Genomic DNA, 24,841 nt, shown 5'->3' with positions numbered 1-24,841 from the left:
AAGTCCCGTGTAGCCACAGGCACCACAATAGGTTGGTTCATATGAAAGGATGAAACCACTTTTGGCAGGAACGGAGGACGTGTCCGCAATTCCACTCTATCCATATGGAAAACCAGATAGGGGCTTTTATGTGATAAAGCCGCTAATTCCGACACTCGCCTAGCCGAAGCCAGGGCTAATAACATGACCACCTTCCAAGTGAGATATTTCAACTCCACCGTTTTCAGTGGTTCAAACCAGTGTGACTTTAGGAAGCCCAAGACCACATTAAGGTCCCAAGGTGCCACCGGAGGCACAAACGGAGGCTGAATATGCAGTACTCTCTTAACAAAAGTCTGAACTTCTGGGAGAGAAGCCAATTCTTTTTGAAAGAAAATGGATGGGGCCGAAATCTGGACCTTAATGGAGCCTAATTTAAGGCCCAAATCCACTCCAGTTTGTAGGAAGTGAAGGAAACGGCCCAGATGGAATTCTTCCGTAGGCGCATTCCTGGCCTCACACCAAGAAACATATCTTCGCCATATATGGTGATAATGTTTTGCTGTTACTTCCTTCCTAGCCTTTATCAGCGTAGGGATAACCTCCACCGGAATACCTTTTTCCGCTAGGATCCGGCGTTCAACCGCCATGCCGTCAAACGCAGCCGCGGTAAGTCTTGGAACAGACAGGGACCCTGTTGCAACAGGTCCTGCCTTAGAGGAAGAGGCCACGGATCTTCCGTGAGCATTTCCTGTAGATCTGGATACCAGGTCCGTCGTGGCCAATCTGGAACAACGAGGATTGTTCTCACTCCTTTTCTTCTTACTATTCTCAACACCTTTGGTATGAGAGGAAGAGGAGGAAATACATAGACGGACCGGAACAACCACTGTGTCACGAGGGCGTCTACCGCTACTGCCTGAAGGTCTCTTGACCTGGCGCAATACCTCTGCAGCTTTTTGTTGAGGCGGGACGCCATCATGTCTATCTGTGGCAGTTCCCACCGACTCACAATCTGTGCGAAGACTTCTGGATGAAGTCCCCACTCTCCCGGGTGTAGGTCGTGTCTGCTGAGGAAGTCTGCTTCCCAGTTGTCCACTCCCGGAATGAACACTGCTGACAGTGCACTTACATGATTCTCCGCCCAGCGAAGAATCCTGGTGGCTTCCGCCATTGCCGCTCTGCTCCTTGTGCCGCCTTGGCAGTTTACATGAGCCACTGCGGTGATGTTGTCTGACTGGATCAGAACTGGTTGGTCGCGAAGTAAGGCCTCCGCTTGACGTAGGGCGTTGTATATGGCCCTTAGTTCCAGGATGTTGATGTGCAGACAAGTCTCTTGACTTGACCAAAGACCCTGGAAATTTCTTCCCTGTATGACTGCTCCCCAACCGCGGAGGCTTGCGTCCGTGGTCACCAGGATCCAATCCTGAATGCCGAATCTGCGGCCCTCGAGAAGGTGAGCACTCTGCAGCCACCACAGGAGTGACACCCTGGCCCTGGGGGACAGGGTGATCAACCGATGCATCTGTAGATGTGATCCGGACCACTTGTCCAACAGATCCCATTGGAAAGTCCTCGCATGGAACCTGCCAAAGGGAATGGCCTCGTATGAGGCCACCATCTTTCCCAGGACTCGAGTGCAATGATGCACGGACACCTGTTTTGTTTTCAAAAGGTTCCTGACCAGCGTCATAAGTTCCTGGGCTTTTTCTATCGGAAGATAAACCCTTTTCTGGGTCGTGTCCAGAATCATGCCCAAGAAGGGCAGACGAGTCGTAGGAACCAACTGCGACTTTGGGATATTGAGAATCCAGCCGTGTTGTTGTAACACTTTCAGTGAAAGAGATACGCTGTTCAGCAACTGCTCTCTTGATCTCGCTTTTATGAGGAGATCGTCCAAGTACAGGGGAAATTGTGACACCCTGCTTGCGCAGGAGCACCATCATTTCCGCCATTTCCTTGGTGAAAATCCTCGGAGCCGTTGAGAGACCAAACGGCAACGTCTGAAATTGGTAATGACAGTCCTGTACCGCAAATCTTAGGTACGCCCGATGAGGTGGATAAATGGGGACATGAAGGTACGCATCCTTTATGTCCAGTGACACCATAAAATCCCCCCCTTCCAGGCTGGCGATGACCGTTCTTAGCGATTCCATCTTGAACTTGAACCTCTTCAAGTATAGGTTCAGAGATTTTAAATTCAATATGGGTCTTACCGAACCACATGGTCGAATAATACCCCCTTCCCTGTTGAAGGAGGGGAACATCGACCACCACCTGCTGAAGATACAATTTTTGTATTGCATTTAACACTATCTCCCTCTCTAGGGGGGAAGACGGTAGGGCCGATTTGAAAAACCGGCGAGGAGGCACCTCTTCGAATTCCAGCTTTTAACCCTGAGACACAATTTCTATTGCCCAGGGATCCACCTGGGAGTGAACCCACATGTGGCTGAAATTCCGAAGACGCGCCCCCACTGGCCCCGACTCCGCCAGTGGAGCCCCAGCGTCATGCGGTGGATTTTGCAGAGGCCGGGGAGGACTTCTGTTCCTGGGAACTAGCTGTGTTGTGCAGCTTTTTTCCTCTGACCCTCCCTCTGGCAAGAAAGTACGCACCTCGGACTTTCTTGTTTCTTTGTGAACGAAAGGACTGCATTTGATAATGCGGTGCCCTCTTAGGCTGTGAGGGAACGTAAGGCAAAAAATTTGACTTTCCAGCCGTAGCTGTGGAGACCAGGTCCGATAGACCTTCACCGAACAATTCCTCACCCCGTAAGGTAAAACCTCCATATGCCGTTTTGAGTCAGCATCACCTGTCCATTGCCGAGTCCACAGGACCCTTCTGGCAGAAATCGACATAGCGTTTATTCTAGAACCCAGCAGACTAATGTCTCTTTGAGCATGCATCTCTCATATAAAGGACAGCGTCTTTAATATGCCCCAGGGTCAATAAAACAGTATCCCTATCTAGGGTATCAAACTCCTCTGATAAGGTATCAGTCCATGCCGCTACTGCACTACAGACCCAGGCCGACGCGATTGCTGGTCTGAGCAAGGTACCTGAATGTGTATAAATGGACTTCAGGGTACCCTCCTGTTTGCGATCAGCAGCATCCTTGAGGGTAGCCGTATCCTGGGACGGCAGGGCTACCTTTTTGGATAAGCGAGTTAAAGCTTTGTCCACCCTAGGAGAGGATTCCCATCGTAACCTGTCCGTTGGCGGGAAAGGATACGCCATAAGAATCCGTTTGGAAATCTGCAGTTTTTTATCTGGAGATTCCCAAGCTTTTTCACATAACTCATTCAGTTCGTGTGAGGGGGGAAAAGTTACCTCAGGTTTCTTTCCCTTATACATATAAACCCTTGTGTCAGGGACAGGGGTTTCCTCTGTGATGTGCAAAACCTCCTTAATTGCTATAATCATATATCGGAGTGATTTAGCCAACTTTGGCTTTAACTTTGCATCATCGTAATCGACACTGGAGTCAGAATCCATGTCGGTATCTGTGTCAACAATTTGGGATAGTGGGCGCTTATGAGACCCCGATGGTCCCTGCGACATAGGATCAGGCACGGGTTGAGACCCTGACTGTCCCAATGCATCAGCCTTGTCTAATCTTTTATGCAAAGAATTAATATTATCATTTAAAACCTTCCACATATCCATCCAATTAGGTGTCGGCGCCATCGGCGGAGACACCACATTCATTTGCTCCCGCTCCTCTCCCACATAGCCTTCCACATCAGACATGTCGACATAAGCGTACCGACACACCACACACACAGGGAATGTCCTTTCTGAAGACAGTTCCCCCACGAGGCCCTTTGGAGAGACAGAGAGAGAGTATGCCAGCACACACCCCAGCGCTATATAACCCAGGAATAACACAGTAACTTAATGTTAACCCAGTAGCTGCTGTTAATATACTTTTTTGCGCCTAATTATGTACCCCCTCTCTTTTCAACCCTCTTCTACCGTGTATCAGCAGGGGAGAGCCTGGGGAGCTTCCTCTCAGCGTGCTGTGGAGAAAAAAATGGCGCTGGTGAGTGCTGAGGGAGAAGCCCCGCCCCCTCGGCGGCGGGCTTCTGTCCCGCTTAAATTTTATTTCTTTGGCGGGGGCTCCTACATATATACAGTGCCCAGCTGTATATATGTGTTTATTTGCCAGAATGAGATCCCAAATGCTGCCAAGGGCGCCCCCCCTGCGCCCTAACAGTGACCGGAGTATGTGTAGGTGTGTGGAGCAATGGCGCACAGTTGCAGTGCTGTGCGTTACCTCCAGTGAAGATCACGAAGTCTTCTGCCGCCTGTGAAGTCTTATTTGCTTCTCATACTCACCCGGCTTCAGTCTTCCGGCTCTGCGAGGGGGACGGCGGCGCGGCTCTGGGACGGACGGCGAGGGTGAGATCCTGCGTACCGATCCCTCTGTAGCTAATGGTGTCCAGTAGCCTAAGAAGCAGGACCTAGCTTCAGAGAGTAGGGCTGCTTCTCTCCCCTCAGTCCCACGATGCAGGGAGTCTGTTGCCAGCAGAGCTCCCTGAAAATAAAAAACCTCACAAAAAACTTTCAGCAAACTCAGGAGAGCTCACTGAAAAGCACCCAGCTCCTCTGGGCACAGAATCAAACTGAGGTCTGGAGGAGGGGCATAGAGGGAGGAGCCAGTGCACACCAGGAACTAAATTCTTTCTTAAAGTGCCCATGTCTCCTGCAGAGCCCGTCTCTCCCCATGGTCCTTACGGAGTCCCCAGCATCCTCTAGGACGTTAGAGAAATGTTCCGGATTAAAGGATTTCCCTAACCCCCTTTAATCCGGACAAATCAAAATTGTCCGGATTAAAAGAGGTTCCGGATCATCGGTTGCCGGAAAATCGGTGGTGTACCTGTATCTGGATATGGGATACTCAACCTGTATGTATATGTATATGTATGTATGTATGTATGTATGTATGTATGTATGTATATATGTATATATATATATATATATATATATATATATATGGGTTGGGGCTGATATGCTGATGTTTGAAATGTCCTTCCCTCAGCCTAACCCTAACCTGCCCCCCTGCAGTCTAACCCTAACCTCTTCCCTGTGGTGCCTAAACCTAACCCCTCTTCTCACAGCCTAAATCTACCCCGCCCCCCCTCTCCTACCCCAAGGCAACACTCAGGATCCTAGCAGTCGGGTTTGTGTTCCTAATCGGGATGCCAGTTTGCAGCATTCCAACCAGTTAGGTTTCTGATGTTGGTATTTCAACTGGCGGGATCCCAAATGGATCATATTATATATATATATATATATATATATATATATTACACATACACACACACTTACTTTCCAAAATTGCAGATACATTTTTCCAACATGCAAAATGAAATACAAAGAAAACATTTTATCCTAAAAACCAGTGGCAGAACTTGAGAGCGGTGGGCCCAGGTGCAAAAATATAATCTGGTCCCAACTCAAGTGCACAATATGCCACACAGCACTGGCTCACAGGGGGAGGCAGAGTTAGATAACATAAGGCAAGGAAAGGCAGAGGGTGACAGTGGAATGCAGAGGGAGGCAGAGGCTGACGGGGAGAGACAGTGGGTGAGAGGGGTACAAGCACAATGTCCTATGCGGTGCAGAGAACAGGGGGCATGTACCATGGTGGGGGGCAGGAACACAGCAGCCTCTGCTCTGCCTGTGACAGAGGACCCCACTCCTTGTGCTTTGCTCAGTTTGACGCTTGGTCAGGCAGACTCTGACAGTGCCAGGGTGTGAGTGGCCTTTAATTCACAGACAGCACTGGGCCATTCATCCGACATTGCTCAAAATGGTCTTCAGGGGGCTCAGGGGATAACTCATTGCTGATCTGGGCAGCATTGGGCCCCTTAGTCCTACAGGGCCAGTGGCAATAAACCTGCTGCACCAATGGTAGTTCCGCCTCTGCTAAAAACAATGGTGATGTAGGTGTCTCTATGGACCGTATAAAATACGGGATCGGGTCTGAAGATCGACAGTGTCTAGGTCGACAATGTTTAGGTCGACCACTATAGGTCGACAGTCACTAGGTCGACATGGATGGAAGGTCGACAGGGTTTCTAGGTCGACAGGTCTAAAGGTCGACATGAGTTTTTCAAAAAAAAAATTTGGGGATTTTTTCATACTTAACGATCCACGTGGACTACGATTGGAACGGTAAAGTGTGCCGAGCGAAGCGAAGGCACCATGCCCGAAGCATGGCGAGCGAAGCGAGCCATGTGAGGGGACGCGGTGCACTAATTTGGGATCCCAATCACTCTACGAAGAAAACGACACCAAAAAAAAAAAAATTCCTCATGTCGACCTTTAGACCTGTCGACCTAGCACATGTCGACCTAGAAACCCTGTCAACCTTCCATCCATGTCGACCTAGTGACTGTCGACCTATAGTGGTCGACCTAAACATTGTCAACCTAGATACTGTTGATAAAACGAACCACACCCATAAAATACATACAAGCTGGAAGGTATAGCATAAAAGGTTTATTTAAACACTGAACAAATAAGCTAGCATAGAGCCAATAACAGATATAAAAGTCAAATACCGGTAATACAATTTAGCTTGTATAGAGAAGACACATTATCAAAGTTTGCGATAAAAAGTTCTGATGAAATAACAAAGAAAATTAAATGAAAGATCAACATTCGTGAACACGCAGAGTGACTTGGGAAACACTGCCTGTCTAACTGCAAAGTCTCCGCTGGGATGCGGTGGCCGGTCACAGCAGAACACCAATGCATGTCGAGAAAGGGCTCTTTTTAAAGGCCATGCATGCTGGTCAGTGTTTTATATTTTTATAGCAAAAAAGGGTGCCACGTTGATTAGGAGTGACCTCATCCTGCAACTTCTGGTTTCACAGCATTACCAGAAGTGCCGTAACTTACGGTTCTTGTTACTCCAAGTGGTGCAGTTTTTCTTCATCTTTCCCAACAGGTGTACCAGGGGACAATCCAGGTGACATTAAAATCTGGAAATGGCCATTACCGCAAATACAAAAACCAGAAGACGATTTCTTGTATCTTTCTACTTATGGTTTTTGAAAATCGCTGTACGGCGCACTTCCGGGTTTTCCATGTCGCCTGGAACTCCATCTAACATTACCTGCTGGAGATGCCGAAAACTGCACCACTTAAGGTAACAAGAACCAGGTCACACTGATCAAGGATGACCACTCCCTTCCCTTTATTTCCACCGAGCATTCTTGTTCCACACTTTTACGGTGGATTGCTAGGCGAGAACCCTTTTCAGCTGATCACCAGTACGTTCATATGAGAGGCATATACAGACCCACAGCAAATTAGAGCTCAACAAAATTCAGGCATAGGGAGTGACACTAAGGGCGGATGAGATCTGCCGTGAGCTGTTGATAAGTTGTTTGCTGTTATAAGTTTGGAGCCCATATACCACCCTTATCCCTGTGCGGAAACTATAGTATTCAACATTGTGTGGCTGTGAGAGGAGGCATACCTCACCTTTCTGTCACTTTACAATTGCCACACTTAGGACTGCTGCCGAATGAGAATTAAGAAGTCCGTATAATATAAAAGCTGTTGAGTAAATAAAGATAAGGATAATTCATTGGACTGTAACCAGTAACCTGCATTTTGGCCATACTAGATCAGTCATACTATATTAAATCAGACATACTACACTATGTAGACAAAAGTGATTGGACACCCCTACACAAGCAGAATGGTGTGGTCCTGCAGCAGACACGTGTTCGTGAAGGTATAAAAAAAAAAATAGGTAAAGCGGCACTGATCAGCTCATTCCGTAATGAAATGGCTTGCTGGATGGAGCAGAGTTTGAAAAGGGGAACATCATTGGCTGCTGGATCGGAGGTATGAGAAGCATTGTAGATGGTAAGAAGGTTCTTAAATCCACTGTGTCTTTTGTCATTAATGCGTGGAAGAAGAACAGTCAATTGCAACCCAAGGACCAGAGAGTTCTAACCAGGGAACTGCAAAAGAACAGGGGTCGTCCCATGTAAACATTACACACGAGTTCCAAATGGCTGCTAATGTGCCGGTTTCGACAAGAACACTTCGTAGGGAGGCTCATGCACTTGGATATTACGGGCGAACAGCTGAACCTCTAATCACAAAGAACAATGCAGCCCAGCACTTACAATAGTGTAGCGAGCCACAAAAACTGGATAGGTGAACAATGGTAGCGAGTGTTATGGAGTGACGAATCACAAGGTATACGTTTCAGAACAGATGGACGTGTTTGGGTTTGGCGATTGCCAAGAGAACGTCTGATGTCAGAGTGTACAGTACCTACAGTAAAGCATGGAAGTGGCGGCAGCATTATGCTGTGGGGCTGTTACAGCTGGTTAGGCATGTGTCCACTAGCTGTAATACATGGTCACATTAACTCTGAGAAATGTAGAAATGTTCTCGATAACTCTGTGCTCCCGACATTGTGGAGGTTCTAGGGAAACGATGAATGTTTTATCAGGATGACAAATGCCACCGTCATGTTTCCAGGTCGACGCTGGACTGGTATACAGAAAATTCAGCAACCTGTATGGACTGGCCAGCTCAGAGTCCAGATCTTAACCCCACTGAGAACCTCTGGGATGAATTGGAGTGACAGGTGTGTTCTAGGCCGACTCAACCACCTTCAGTGTCAGAGTTGGTCACTGTACTTAAGGCGGTATAGCAAAACATACCACCTGCTGTTGTCCAGGAACTTGTGGACAGTTTGCCAAGAAGGCTGTCTGCAGTAATCGCTGCACATGGTGGACCTACAGAGTACTGGTCAATAACATGTCGCTGATCTATTTGCTGTCAGTGTCCAATCACTTTTGTCAACAAAGTGTATAACAGCCGTACTATATTTATCAGTCATACTATATTAGTCTTACTACAGTGCATCCAGAAAGTATTCACAGCGCTTCACTTTTTCCACATTTTGTTATGTTACAGCCGTATTCCAAAATGGAATAAACTATTTTTTCCCCTCAAAATTCTACACACAATACCCGATAATGACAACGTGAAAAAAGTGTTTTTGAGATTTTTGCTAATTTATTAAAAATAAAAAATAAAAACTAAGAAATCACATGTACATAAGTATTCACAGCCTTTGCCATGAAGCTCAAAATTGAGCTCAGGTGCATCCTGTTTCCACTGATCATCCTTGAGATGTTTCTACAGCTTAATTGGAATCCACCTGTTGTAAATTCAGTTGATTGGACATGATTTGGAAAGACACACACCTGTCTATAAAGGGTTCAACACTTGACAGTGCATGTCTGAGCACAAACCAAGCAACAAAGGGATTGTCTTGAGGCACAAATCTGGGGAAGGGTACAGAAAAATATCTACTGCTTTGAAGGTCCCAATGAGCACAGTGTCCTCCATCTTCCATTTTTGGATGAAGTTCGGAACCACCAGGACTCTTCCTAGAGCTAGCCGGTCATCTAATCGGATCGATCGTGGGGAGAAGGGCCCAAGTCAGGGAGGTGACCAAGAACCCGATGGTAATTCCGTCAGAGCTAAAGCATTCCTCTGTGGAGTGAGGAGAACCTTCCAGAAGGACAATAATCTCTGCAGTAATCCACCAATCAGGCCTGTATGGTAGAGTGGCCAGACGGAAGCCACTCCTTAGTAAAAAGCACATGGCAGACCGCCTGGAGTTTGCCAAAATGCACTTGAAGGACTATCAGACCATGAGAAACAAAATTCTCTGGTCTGATGAGACAAAGATTGAACTCTCTGGCGTGAATGCCAGGCGTCATGTTTGGAGGAAACCAGGTACCGCTCATCACCAGGCCATCACTACAGTGAAGCATGGTGGTGGCATGCTGTGGGTATGTTTTTCAGCGGCAGGAACTGGGAGAGTAGTCAGGAAAGAGGGAAAGATGAATGCAGCAATGTACAGAGACATCCTGAATGAAAACATTCTCCAGAGCGCTCTTGACCTCAAACTGGGGCGACGGTTCATCTTTCAGCAGGACAACGACCCTAAGCACACAGCCAAGATATCAAAGGAGTAAATTCAGGACAACTCTGTGAATGTCCTTGAGTGGCCCAGCCAGAGCCCAGACTAGAATCCGATTGAACATCTCTGGAAAGATCTGAAAATGGCTGTATACCGACGTTTCCCATCCAACCTGATGGAGCTTGAGAGGTGCTGCAAAGAGGAATGGGCGAAACTGCCCAAAGATAGGTGTGCCAAGCTTGTGGCATCATGTTCAAAAAGACTTGAGGCTGTAATTGCTGCCAAAGGTGCATCAACAAAGTATTGAGCAAAGGCTGTGAATACTAATGTACATGTGATTTCTTTGTTTTTTATTTGTAATAAATTAGCAAAAATCTCAAAAAAACTTTTTTTTTTACGCTGTCATTATGAGGTATTGTGTGTAGAATTTTGAGTGGAAACAATTAATTTATTCCATTTTGGAATAAGGCTATAACATAAGAAAATGTGGAAAAAGTGAAGCGCTGTGAATACTTTCCAGATGGTATATCAATCAGCCATACTATATTTATACACCAATAAGACTCTGCATAAGCTATAGCCTAATTTTCTGTACATTACCACTAAAACACAGCTGTAAGCATTAGTAACCATATTTTATGAATGCATTGTTCTACTCTGTACCCACAGATATTATATGTATGTGTGTGTGTATAAATAAATTATATATATATATATATATATATATATACACACACACACACATACACACACACTGTATATTCCTATACTATGCAGATGTTTAAATGTTAATTATAAGTGAATAGTATCAAATTAAATGTAATCAAATTTTGATACAGCAACTCAATAGTAACGCCTTCATTTGTTCTCTATTTAGTATTTGCTTCTAGGCTCCGGGACTTGCTAATTAAATGGCAGCAGCTGATAGCCATACACAACTTTATATATTTCTAGCCACTTAACTGACAATTTTTTTCCCAAAAAACGCTCAGAAATGGTCATTTTTTTATGAGTGAATTAGGTGAAAAATATGAATTTAACCCTATGAAAAATTATTTTAGTTTAAAAAAGAAAAAAAAAAAGAAAAAAAATGTTAATTTATTTTTTAAAAATGTTCTCTCTCCCAAACATCAGTCGAGAACATCGTGACCATCGCAATTTTACCTTTTAGAGCCCGGACAGCCGCCAGGTACCCAGAAGGCAGGCAGAGGGGGGGGGGGTCTGGGTTGGCAGGTTGTTTTACACTTACCCAGTGGCTGACTGGTCGCATCCTGGGCGACCAGGTCAGATAAAACACTGCCTGGTGTGGTCGCAACTGATGCCACCATGCCAGGCAAGTGGTTAAATGTATTGAATAAACATAACACACATTGTTTAATGCTATTAATGCTATATACAGCACTGATGGGGATAATTATCACAATCCGCATGTCAGATGCAGATGACATAAACTTGCCCCAATCCACAATGCGATAATTGAATACATTTTAGGGATGCATCAGTTATTACACTTAGGGACAGACTGTCCCTGCGAATCCACATTTCTCTGTATTTTTCATGAAAAATACAGAGATTGTACCGAGCATGCGCCGCCAGGATCCGCCCTTGCTCCTCCGGCTCCTATTTACCAGCCCAGTGATCGGTGAGTGTTTCCTCTGGTCAGCTGGTCACCAGGCTCCTGGGCCGGGCACCAGATCAGTTGTGCTGTAAAGCGGCATCTCATATGCTGTAAAGGGAGATGCCAGTTTACAGCACAGCTGACCGGGTTCGCAGAGCAGGAGCCTGGCGAGTATTTGCTCTTTGTTTTGTTTTTATTGTTTTTACAATTATCAGCTTCTGGACTTTTCAGACAACAAAGCTGGATCACCCTACTTAACGCCATCTCCAGAGAGCGTTATTATCGCAAGGCTCCCTTTTTCACATTACTATTGATATTTATATATATGCCTGTCAGTAACAAACACTATCCCTCTTCCAGGGCAGGATGTAATGAAACTCAAGTTCAGCGGCCGTGCGGGATGCCAGCCGAACTCTGACATTTCTTAAAGGGGCAATAATTTACAAGACTAAACCATGCCTTGTACAGCTATGGCCAAATGTTTTGAGAATTACACAAGTATTGGTTTTCAGATTTTTTTTTTTATACCTTTTTGTCAGATGTTACTATGGTATACTGAAGTAAAATTACAAGCATTTCATAAGTGTCAAAGTCTTTTATTGACAATTACATTAATCAATATTTTCAGTGCTAACATTTCTTTTACAGGACCTCTGCAATTCGCTCTGGCATGCTGTCAATCAACTTCTGGGCTACATACTGACTAATAGCCGCCCATTCTTGACTGATAAATGCTTGGACATGTCAGAATTTGTGGGTTTTTGTTTGTCCACCCACCTCTTGAGGATTGACCAAAAGTTCTCAATGGGATTAAGGTCTGGGGAGTTTCCTGGCCATGGACCCAAAGTTTCGATGTTTTGTTCCCCGAGCCACTTAGTTATCATTTTTGGCTTATGGCAAGGTGCTCCATCATGCTGGAGAAGGCATTGTTCCTCACCAAACTGTTCTCAGATGGTTGGGAGAAGTTGCTCTTGGAGGATGTTTTGGTTCCATTCTTTATTCACGGCTGTGTTTCTAGGAAAAACTGTGAGTGAGCTCCCTCCCTTGGCTGAGAAGCAGCCCCACACATGATTGGTCTCAGGATGCTTTACTGCTGGCATGACACAGGACTGATGGTAGCGCTCACCTTTCCTTCTCCAGACAAGCGGTTTTCCAGATGCCCCAATCAATCTGAAAGGGGTTTAATCAGAGAAAATTACTTTACCTTAGATCTCAGCAATCCAATCCCTGAAACCTTTTACAGAATATCAGTCTGTCCCTGATGGTTTTCCTGGAGAGAAGTGGCTTCTTTGCTGCCCTTCTTGACACCAGCCCATCCTCCCAAAGTCTTCCCCTCACTGTGCGTGCAGATGCACTCACACCTGCCTGCTGCCATTCCTGAGCAAGCTCTGCACTGGTGGTGCCCCGGTCCCAAAGCTGAATCAACTCTAGGAGACGGTCCTGGCGCTTGCTGGAAATTCGTGGGCGCCCTGAAGCCTTCTTCACAACATTGAACCTCTCTCCTTGAAGTTCTTGATGATCTGATAAATGGTTGATTTAGGTGCAATCTTACTAGCAGCAATATCCTGGCCTGTGAAGCCCTTTTTGTGCAAAGCAATGATGACTGCACGCGTTTCCTTGCAGGTAACCATGGTTAACAGTGGAAGGACAATGATTTCAAGCACTACCCTCCTTTTAAAGCTTCCAGGTTTTTTATTCTATTCAATCAGCATGACAGAATGATCACCAGCCTTGTCCTCGTCAACACTCTCACCTGTGTTAACGCGAGAATCACTGACATGAGGCCAGCTGGTCTTTTTTGTGGCAGGGCTGAAATGCAGTGGAAACGTTGTTTTTGGGATTAAGTTCATTGTCATGGCAATTAATTGCAGTTCATCTGATCACTATTCATGACATTCTGGCATTATGGAGTATGTGCAAATTGCAATCAGAAAAACTGAGGCAGCAGATTTGTGAAAACCAATACTTGTGTCATTCTTATTTTAGTCATGGCTGTAAATGATTTCCCCTTTAAAAAAAAACGTCCGAGTTCGGCCAGCATCCCACACAGCCGTCAAACTCTGACATCATTACATCCCGGCCCCAGTCTCTGTTCCCATTATCTCACCAGTCACCCTATTTTCCCCACGTTCGCTGCAGCCAGTGCATTCATTGTTAATTCTAAGTCAAAATAACTCATTAGGGGTCAATCTAATGAAATGCGGAGGGTGCGGGTTGCTGCTACCGTGGTATTTCAACGTCAGCAACGGCATCAAACTCGCGGCCAAACTTTAGCCATAATTCGCACAATTTGTGCTGCCATAAAAGTGTAGCTGCTGCCGCGCGACCTCGCCGGTGAAATAAATTAGCACCTAATTGGACTGACCCCACTGATGTGTCTAACCTTCCTACCGATGGAGCCTCCGTTATCTTTGCTCCTTCTGTGACTAGGCGCGCCTGCCTGGGCGCACCTAGTCACTGTGAGAGTCTCCGTCTGGATGGGCGTGTGCGCCCGGAGACACGCCCCATTCACCTAACGGAGGCTCCATCTGTATTTTCTAAAAGTACTTTTTACCCTTAGCAGATATTCCATAGCAAACTCCATACTGTTTATATCACATGGATGCAGGACATTATTACATCTGTCACTGCTTCCATATTGCCCTTCTCTTACACTCTTCCTTTATCGTGCTCTCATTAAGTACATCACACACTAATATTATATTACCCCCTGCCACCTTACATCATCGTTTTCAATTTTGCAATTTGAATGTTTTTTTTTCTTTTGTTTTATTTTAAGCATTTACTACACTATCAGACAGGATCCGGTCTCTAGGTCGACCACTATTGGTGGACAGTAACTGGGTCAACAGGGCAAAAGGTCGACATGAGTTTTTTAAAAAAAGTTAAATTTTTTTTGAACTTTTTCATACTTAACGATCCACATGGACTACGATTGGGAATAGTAAACTGGGCCGAGCTCTGCGGTAGTGGAGCGAGGCACGGTACCCGAAGTACTGCAAACGGACACGGTGCACTAATTGGGGTTCCCGGTCACTGTACGGAGAAAACGACAACAAAAAACTCATGTCGACCTAGAAACCCTGTCGACCAATAGCGGTCGACCTAGACACTGTTGACCCTCCATACCACACACCTATCAGACTGTATATATTTTACTTACACTTTATCATGACCTTAAATTTTCATAATTACCTTTCTACATACACTAACTCTATGATCCAGATATACGCATAAGACAGCATGTGCAGCCCTACAGCATGCAAAAGAAATACACATAATCACTTACAGAAATGAAAGAGAAAAAAAATAATAATAATTAATACATCCCTGGAAAGCCCACATCATTCATCCCAAATTGCCCCTCACATCTCTATAATGTCATAAAATATTCCCACAGATCCCGCCAGCACTGAAAAGCATGACATTCAGACCTATGAACATTCCTCTCAGACACGCACTTATACCAGACATCACCCCATGCCAGTCAGTCCTCCCTTATATGAATTTTCAGATGTGTAACAAGGTATGGATTTCAGTGTGCAATGTTTTACACACTCAATATGTGGAATGGTTACACAGCTGTGTGAGTTCTCGAATGTGTAACCAGATCGGATTTCTGTGTAAAACGTTTCCCACACACAGTGCATGGAAATGGTTTCTCACCTGTGTGAGTTCTCTGATGTGTAACAAGATTTGATTTTTGTGTAAAACATTTCCCACACTCAGAACATGGAAATGGTTTCTCACCTGTGTGACTTCTCTGATGTGTAACAAGATCGGATTTCTGCGTAAAACGTTTCTCACACACAGAGCACGCAAATGGCTTCTCGCCTGTGTGAGTTCTCTGATGTGTAACAAGATTGGATTTCTGTGTAAAACATTTCCCACACTGAGTACATGCAAATGGTTTCTCACCTGTATGACCTCTCTCATGTGTAACGAGATCTGATTTCTGTGTAAAACGTTTCCCACACAAAGAGCATGGAAATGGTTTCTCACCTGTGTGAGTTCTCTGATGTGTAACAAGATTTGATTTCTGTGTAAAACATTTCCCACACAGTGAACATGAAAATGGTTTCTCACCTGTATGACCTCTCTCATGTGTAACAAGATCTGATTTCTGTGTAAAACGTTTCCCACAAAAAGAGCATGGAAATGGTTTCTCACCTGTGTGAGTTCTCTGATGTGTAACAAGATTTGATTTCTGTGAAAAACATTTCCCACACAGAAAACATGGAAATGGTTTCTCAGTTGTGTGACTTCTTTGATGTTTAACAAACACGGACTGATTTACAAAACTTTGACCACAGTCAGAACAAATAAAGACTGAGTCAAATGTAAGAGCAGCACTATGTGTAGCAATATCTGAGAGATATTCCTCACAATTAGAGGGATCAGATGATATCTCTGCACTGTCAGGTACTGGATGTATATCTACTGTATTGGGGTTTTCTCCTCGATAATACTGAGTAATGTTATCTTGCATTTTAAAATCTGGAGACAAAATGTGATCTCGCTCTGAGGTCTTCCCGCTTGTGCCTCCGTCTGCTGTAAATAAATGTAGAATACTGTTAATCTGAGGAGCAAATTATTATACATGTACATACAGTAAATAGGACTCTATTGCTGTACAGATAAAACACTGGTTTAAAACAGAGCCGGATCCATCTGATAAGTGTGTGAGCTACAACACTTGTCCTAGTGGCCTCTGAGAAACCCCAGGCTATGATCTAAGGCGTTTTCCCCCATCAGTGGAAAGCAATATAACAGGAGGACCACACACACAGGTACTGTTTTATATGTATCAGTGTCCAAGCGATCACAGTGCGGGTGAGTAGTGTGGGTGTTAGTTATGTGATACCGCTACTGGTTTATGTACAGAAGAGGCATCATCTTCATAGGTCCCATGTGTCTCACAAATGGTGTCCACAAGCTGATGGTGAATCCCACCATGGTGCAACACTGACATCGTCCTCTGAGTCCTATGACTTACCATTTCTTAATGCCAGAGCCATAGAGGAGAATGATACTGAAAAGCCTGCAGGTTTCTCCGCTTCCAGCTAGCTCCAATATCCTCTTATACAGGATCATTACTCTGGGCAGTGAGATGTAGTTTCCCCTTACTGGCCCATGTTGTGTATAGTCCCTGATACATATGCTGTAGTGTCAGTATAGGAGTATTATATCACATGGCCTGTGACCTCACAGCTTCACATCACACACCCATAATGTGCAGTGTTACATGTAGTAATGTAGGCAGTTGTATTGCGAGTATGTAGATCGGATAAAAAAATAATGACGTAAACACTACAAAGTACAGCATATACATATATTACTATTAGGGCACAGGAAGAGACATCCCACTGATCACAGAGAGAATCGCTGTTGTGACGCCCCTTGTACTGATGTATGAGATACACCAGAGAGTGTGGGGAGAGACTGGTCAGATCTCTGGGCTGGTAACACACAGTGACATGATGTGAGGGGGGAGAACAGGAGTATAATAGGGGCTGATGGCTCCTGATGTACGAGATACACCAGAGAGTGTGAGGAGACTGGTCAGATTTCTGGGCTGGTAACAAACAGTGACATGATGTGAGGGGTAGAGCAAGAGTATAATAGGGGCTGATGGCTCCTGATGTACGAGATACACCAGAGAGTGTGGGGAGGAGACTGGTCAGATCTCTGGGTTGGTAACACACAGTGACATGATGTGAGGGGTAGAGCAAGAGTATAATAGGGGCTGATAACTTCCGATTAACTGGGCAGATACATTTCCTTCATTAGTTTGTACTGACAGAGGAGGGTGTAGGATAAGAGATTGCTGTAGTGACTGAGCAAAGAGAATATGTGACTCTTTTCTGTGATAAGTGATAATTATTCACCTGCGCTGATATCTGTAGGGATTTTCTCCTCCTTACACTGCCGATCATCCCTCACATACGTCTCTTCTTCTCCCTCTATACAACGTGTATTAATATTACTCAGATCTTCATCCTAATTCAGAAAATAAAATATTGCGTAATGTCCGATACTCCACACATCACACAGGGCCCAAATCTGAGCTGGGAGTAAAGCAAAAAAGGAGATTTATGGTAAGAACTTATCTTTGCTAAATCTCTTTCTGCAAGGTAAACTGGGTTCCACAGGGAATAACATCGGGAGTGTAGAGTTGGATCTTGATCCAAGGCACCAACAGGCTAAAAGCTTTGACTGTTCCCAGGATGCTTAGCGCAGGCTCCTCTATAACTTAGCCTCCGTGCACAGGAGCGCAGTTTTGTTAACCAGTCCAATGCAGTAGCAGGTAAAAGAGACGACAACCGTTAGTAGCCACATACACCACACTCTCACGACAGGAGAAGGTGTCAGCGGCTAATGCCATAACAACCCAAAGAAGCTAAGTGTGTCAGGGTGGGCGCCCTGTGGAATCCAGTGTACCTCGCAGAAAGAGATTTAACAAAGGTAAGTTCTTACCATAAATCTCCTTTTCTGCTGCGGGGTACACTGGGTTCCACAGGGATAACATCGGGGATGTCCTAAAGCAGTTCCTTATGGGAGGGGACGCACTGTAGCGGGCACAAGAACGCAGCTTCCAAGGGAGGCATCCTAGGCGGCAGAAGTATCGAAGTCATAGAACCTTATGAACGTGTTCACTGAGGACCACGTAGCCGCCTTGCACAATTGTTCAAGGGTCGCACCACAGCGGGCGGCCCAGAAGGTCCAACAGACCAAGTAGAATGGGCCTTGATGGTAGCAGAGCTGGAAGGCCAGCCTGTACATAAGCATGTGCAATCACCATTCTAATCCATCTGGCCAAGGTCTGCTTGTTAGCAGGCCAGCCGCGTTTGTGAAAACCAAAAAGGACAAAGAGAGAATCAGATCTCCTAAGAGAAGCTGTTCTCTTCACATAAATACGGAGAGCCCGTACCGCATCCTAAGACCGCTCTTTGGAGGATAAACCCTGAGATGTAAAGGCTGTAACCACAATCTCTTGGTTAAGGTGAAAAGATGACACCTTAGGCAAATAACCAGGACGGTCACGGTGAAAAATCAGAAACGGTGACCGACAGGACAAGGCACCAAAGTCTGAAACCCTTCTAGCAGAGGCAATAGCCAGCAAGAACAAGACCTTAAGAGTAAGCCACTACGGTCCACAGACTCAAGAGGTTCAAACGGAGACTCTTGTAAGGCCTCCAGAACAACCAACAAGTCCCAAGGAGCCACAGACCGGTCATAGGGAGGTTGAATCCGTAAAACACCCTGAGTGAATGTATGAACATCAGGTAGAGTCGCAATTTTTCTCTGAAACCATATAGACAAGACAGAAATATGAACCTTGAGGGAGGCCAGACGAAGGCCTAAGTCCAGGCCCTGTTGCAGAAAAGCCAAGAGTTTGGCAGTACTGAACTTGTATGCCTAATAATTGTTAGTTGCACACCAAGCAAAATAAGAATTCCAGACCCTATGATAAATCCGAGCAGAAGCCGGTTTACGGGCCTTCAATATACTTTGAATGACCGCCTTCGAAAAACCTTTGGCCCTCAGTACGGAAGCTTCAAGAGCCGTGCCGTCAAAGCCAGCCGGACCAAATCCTGGTAGACACAAGGGCCCTGAACGAGGAGGTCTGGGCGCTGCAGAAGCAGAAGAGGATGCTCTATCAAGAGACCCTGCAGGTCTGAGAACCAACGCCGTCTGGGCCACGCCGGAGCGAGTAGAAGTAGTATTCCTCCTTCTTGCTTGAACTTCCTTATCACCCTGATAGAAAGGACACTGGAGGGAACATATGTACGGCAGCCGAAAGTTCCATGGAATTGCCAGTGCGTCCACGAACGCTGCTCGAGGATCCCTTGTCCTTGCTCTGACAACCGGAACCTTGTGATTGTGTCGAGATGCCATAAGGTCTACATCTGGTAGTCCCCACACTGGTTTACTAGGAGTTGAAAGACCTCCGGATGCAGGTTCCACTCTCCGGCGTGTACGTCCTGACGACTGAGGAAGTCCGCTTCCCAGTTTAGGACCCCCGGAATGAACACTGCCGATATGGCTGGCAGATGGTGTTCCGCCCAACGAAGAATCCTAGACACTTCCATCAGTGCTTTGCGGCTCCGGGTGCTGCCCTGATGATTTATGTACGCCACCATGGTGGCGTTGTCCGATTGTACTTAAACAGGCCTGTTCTGTACTAGAGGCAGGGCTAGAGTCAACGCATTGAACACTACCCGCAATTCCAGAATGTTTGTAGGGAGGAGAGATTCCTCCCTGGTCCACCGACCCTGAAGAGAGTGTTGCTCCAACCCCGCAGACTGGCATCCGTCGTCAGAAGGACCCAGTTGGAGATCCAGAATGGACGACCCCTGCTCAATTGTTGGTCCTGCAACCACCACGTCAGTGACAGACGGACCTCCGGAGTCAAGGATATCATGTGAGACCTGATCCGTTGAGGCAGGCTGTTCCACTCGGAGAGAATTAACCTCTGCAGAGGGCGGGAATGAAATTGAGCGTACTCCACCATGTCGAAAGCCGGCACCATGAGGCCTAGTACTTGCATCGCTGAGTGTATTGACATACGTGGGCGAGAGAGGAAGCATCTTATCTTGTCCTGAAGCTTCAAGACCTTCTCCGGAGACCAAAACAACCGCTGTTTGTGGGTGTCCAATAGTGCTTCCAGGTTCACCATGCTCTGAGCAGGAACCAGGGAAGACTTCTTCCAGTTGATGAGCCACCCGTGGGCTTGCAGGAATTGGACTATCAGTTCCAGATGACGAAGGACAACCTCTGGAGAGTTTGCGAGTCGGCGAGATACGGCAGGATCCTGATACCTTGGCAGCGGAGTAGGGCCGTCATGACTGCCATGATCTTGGTGAAAATTTGAGGAGCCAAGGTCAGACCAAAAGGCAAGGCCTGGAATTGAAAATGTAGGTAGCCAATACCAAACACAGGTATTGTTGATGCGACACTGCAATAGGTATATGCAGGTAAGCATCCTATATGTCCAGGTATACCATATAGTCCTTGGGCTCCAAGGCCAGAACAATAGAACGAAGAGTTTCCATGCAGAATTTGGAGACTTTCACAAATTTGTTCAAAGACTTGAGGTTGAGAATGGTCCGAGAAGATCCATTCGGTTTCGGAACTAGGAACAGCGTTGAATAGTACCCCCTGCCTCTCTGAGCCAGAGGCACCAGCACCACCACTCCCGTGTCCAGGAGGGACTGCACCACCAGATGGAGAGTTTTTGCTTTTACCGGATCTGAAGGGACGTTTGTTGAGCAAAACTGGTGAAGGGGACGTGTCTGGAAAGAGATGGCGTATCCGTGAGTGACTACTTCCCTTACCCAGGCGTCCGAAGTGGTCTATGACCATACCTGAGCAAACCATAGAAGTCGGCCTCCCACCCTGGGGTCCCCCAGGAGGAGGCCCGCCCCGTCATGGAGCAGGCTGGTCTGTTTTGGCAGCAGGCTGACGGGCAGCCCAAGCATGTTTAGGTTTGGGCTTAGTGGATTTGGAAGTGCGAGCCTGTTTCAGGTACACCTGACCCTTTGCTTTACCTGGAGGTCAAAAGGAACGAAAGGAAGTACTCTTAGCCTTCAGAGCCGAAGGAGTAGTACTAGGTAGACATGCAGTCTTAGCAGACGCTAAGTCAGGAACAATCTTGTTGAGATCTTCCCCAAAATGAATGTTTCCCTTAAAAGGGATAACCTCCAAGGTCTTTTTCAAGTCCAGATCTAAAGACCAGGACCGAAACCAGAGGATCCGGCGAGCCAGAATAGACGTAGTAGACGCTTTGGCCGCCAGGATACCTGCATCAGATGCTGCCTCCTGAATATGAGAGGCTGTAACAATGTAAGAAAGACACTGTTTAGCATTATCAGGAAAATTAGATGGTAATTCCGCTTCAACTTCCTGAACCCAGGCCTCTATAGCTTTAGCAGCCCAAGAGGCTGCAATAGTAGGCCTATGCACAGCTCCAGCCAGAGTGTAAATGGACTTCAAGCAACCCTCCACATGTTTATCCGTCGGTTCCTTCAGAGAGGTGACGGTAGTGACAGGCAGAGCAGATGACAACACCAGACGTGCGACTTGCGAGTCCACCGGCGGCAGTGTTTCCCAGTTTTTGCTAAACTCTGCAGCGAGGGGATTACGAGCTAGCATCTTTTTGGACAGGGAGAATTTCTTTCCTGGATACTCCCAGGATTCCTGACGTACATCAACTAAATAGTCAGAATGGGGTAAAACTAATTTAGTAACCTTCTGATGCTTGAACTTATCTGGCTTCTTAGAGGTAGCCGAGGGTTCTTAGTCATCATCAATTTGAAGAATCAGCCTGATAGCCTCTAAGAGGTCAGGAACATCCACTTGAGTCATGGATTTCCCAACAGAAGCATCTGCATCAGTGTCTGAGGGGTCGGTATATACGCCATCGTCATCAGATGAAGTATCTGAAACATGAGTGGATTGTGAGGATGTAAAGGCCCGCTTAGATGTCCCCTTGGTCTTAGGCGGGCGAGGGTTGGGATTTTGCTTGGCCAAAGACAGATTTAATTGCTGTAACTGAGAGGACAGAGTATCTGCCCATGGCGGATTAACAGCAGGGACAATATGTGGCTGTAATGGCACAGGAGGTCCCATAGGGGTCGCAAGTCTAGTTACTAGCATAGTCAGTAAGTTAGAAAATGTAGCCCACGGCAGGTCATTAGTCGCCCCCATTGCAGAAGACTGACTGAAGGGTATAAAACCCCCAGTACCTGAACCCTCAGCTGCAATATTTTCCTCAGAGACATCCATGGCATTAGCACTGCAGAGTGCAGGATCAGCCATAGAATTAGCACCCTGCTGAGCTGACATTATATGAAAGCTTTACCGTAGGGTGAAAAAGTACAATAAAAGCAGACAAAATACCTGCCAAAAATCCCCTGGGTAGGGTGACTACAGGCAGAGCACACACGGAGGAATTAAGAGGCAAATGGTGAATGGAAAACACAGAGAAAAATACCAATATAGTATATCCTGTGAGACCCTATATAATATGAAAACCCTGATGCACTTAGCCCCCCCCGCCTCAGGGTACAGAATATAGGGATAGCAATATGTGTGAGATACACGGAATGGAAATCACACAGCAGCTATTGGCACACACAGTCACATGTACAATGCAGAAAATAAGAATTTACTTACCGATAATTCTATTTCTCATAGTCCGTAGTGGATGCTGGGGACTCCGTAAGGACCATGGGGAATAGCGGCTCCGCAGGAGGCTGGGCACATCTAAAGAAAGCTTTAGGACTATCTGGTGTGCACTGGCTCCTCCCCCTATGACCCTCCTCCAAGCCTCAGTTAGGATACTGTGCCCGGACGAGCGTACACAATAAGGAAGGATTTTGAATCCCGGGTAAGACTCATACCAGCCACACCAATCACACCGTATAACCTGTGATCTGAACCCAGTTTACAGCATGATAACAGAGGAGCCTCTGAAAGATGGCTCACAACAATAATAACCCGATTTTTGTAACAATAACTATGTACAAGTATTGCAGACAATCCGCACTTGGGATGGGCGCCCAGCATCCACTACGGACTATGAGAAAATAAGATTTTACTTACCGATAAATCTATTTCTCGTAGTCCGTAGTGGATGCTGGGGACTCCGTCAGGACCATGGGGATTAGCGGCTCCGCAGGAGACAGGGCACAAAAATAAAGCTTTAGGATCAGGTGGTGTGCACTGGCTCCTCCCCCTATGACCCTCCTCCAAGCCTCAGTTAGGATACTGTGCCCGGACGAGCGTACACAATAAGGAAGGATTTTGAATCCCGGGTAAGACTCATACCAGCCACACCAATCACACCGTACAACTTGTGATCTGAACCCAGTTAACAGTATGACAACGTAGGAGCCTCTGAACAGACGGCTCACAACAAGAACAACCCGATTTTTTTTTAACAATAACTATGTACAAGTATTGCAGACAATCCGCACTTGGGATGGGCGCCCAGCATCCACTACGGACTACGAGAAATAGATTTATCGGTAAGTAAAATCTTATTTTCTCTAACGTCCTAGTGGATGCTGGGGACTCCGTCAGGACCATGGGGATTATACCAAAGCTCCCAAACGGGCGGGAGAGTGCGGATGACTCTGCAGCACCGAATGAGAGAACTCCAGGTCCTCTTTAGCCAGGGTATCAAATTTGTAGAATTTTACAAACGTGTTCTCCCCCGACCACGTAGCTGCTCGGCAGAGTTGTAATGCCGAGACCCCTCGGGCAGCCGCCCAGGATGAGCCCACCTTCCTTGTGGAATGGGCCTTGACAGATTTAGGCTGTGGCAGGCCTGCCACAGAATGTGCAAGTTGAATTGTGCTACAAATCCAACGAGCAATCGTCTGCTTAGAAGCAGGAGCACCCAGCTTGTTGGGTGCATACAGTATAAACAGCGAGTCAGATTTTCTGACTCCAGCCGTCCTTGAAATATATATTTTCAATGCCCTGACAACGTCCAGCAACTTGGAATCCTCCAAATCGCTAGTAGCCGCAGGCACCACAATAGGCTGGTTCAGGTGAAACGCTGACACCACCTTAGGCAGAAAATGAGGACGCGTCCGCAGTTCTGCCCTGTCCGAATGGAAAATCAGATATGGGCTTTTATACGATAAAGCCGCCAATTCTGACACTCTCCTGGCTGAAGCCAGGGCCAGTAGCATGGTTACCTTCCATGTAAGATATTTCAAATCCGCCGATTTGAGTGGCTCAAACCAATGGGATTTGAGAAAATCCAGAACTACATTAAGGTCCCACGGAGCCACTGGGGGCACAACCGGGGGCTGTATATGTAGTACTCCTTTTACAAAAGTCTGGACTTCAGGAACTGAAGCCAATTCTTTCTGGAAGAAAATCGACAGGGCCGAAATTTGAACCTTAATGGACCCCAACTTGAGGCCCATAGACAATCCTGTTTGCAGGAAATGTAGGAATCGACCCAATTGAAATTCCTCCGTGGGGGCCTTCCTGGCCTCGCACCACGCAACATATTTTCTCCAAATGCGGTGATAATGTTGTGCAGTCACCTCCTTCCTGGCTTTAACCAGTGTAGGAATGACCTCTTCCGGAATGCCTTTTTCCCTTAGAATTCGGCGTTCAACCGCCACGCCGTCAAACGCAGCCGCGGTAAGTCTTGGAATAGACACGGTCCCTGCTGAATCAGGTCCCGTCTTAGAGGTAGAGGCCACGGATTTTCCGTGAGCATCTCCTGAAGTTCCGGGTACCAAGT

At 46.4% G+C, this 24,841-nt stretch overlaps 1 protein-coding gene across 1 annotated transcript in view; it reads right to left on the bottom strand.

Annotated features, from left to right (window-relative positions):
• Positions 1-10,432: 10,432 nt before the first annotated feature.
• Positions 10,433-24,841, bottom strand: part of LOC135057112 (zinc finger protein 420-like) — a 206,451-nt gene continuing 192,042 nt past the window's right edge. The window contains exons 11-12 of the mRNA XM_063963011.1: positions 17,460-17,571; positions 10,433-16,122 (exon numbers count right to left, since the gene is read on the bottom strand). Coding sequence (XP_063819081.1) covers positions 15,146-16,122; positions 17,460-17,571 — 1,089 coding nt within the window. The 3' untranslated portion in view covers positions 10,433-15,145. The remainder of the gene's footprint in view (positions 16,123-17,459; positions 17,572-24,841) is intronic.

Source organism: Pseudophryne corroboree, chromosome 3 (genome assembly GCF_028390025.1).
Source record: "Pseudophryne corroboree isolate aPseCor3 chromosome 3, aPseCor3.hap2, whole genome shotgun sequence".
NCBI lineage: Eukaryota > Metazoa > Chordata > Amphibia > Anura > Myobatrachidae > Pseudophryne > Pseudophryne corroboree.
This window is presented reverse-complemented; position numbering and strand designations above follow the sequence as displayed.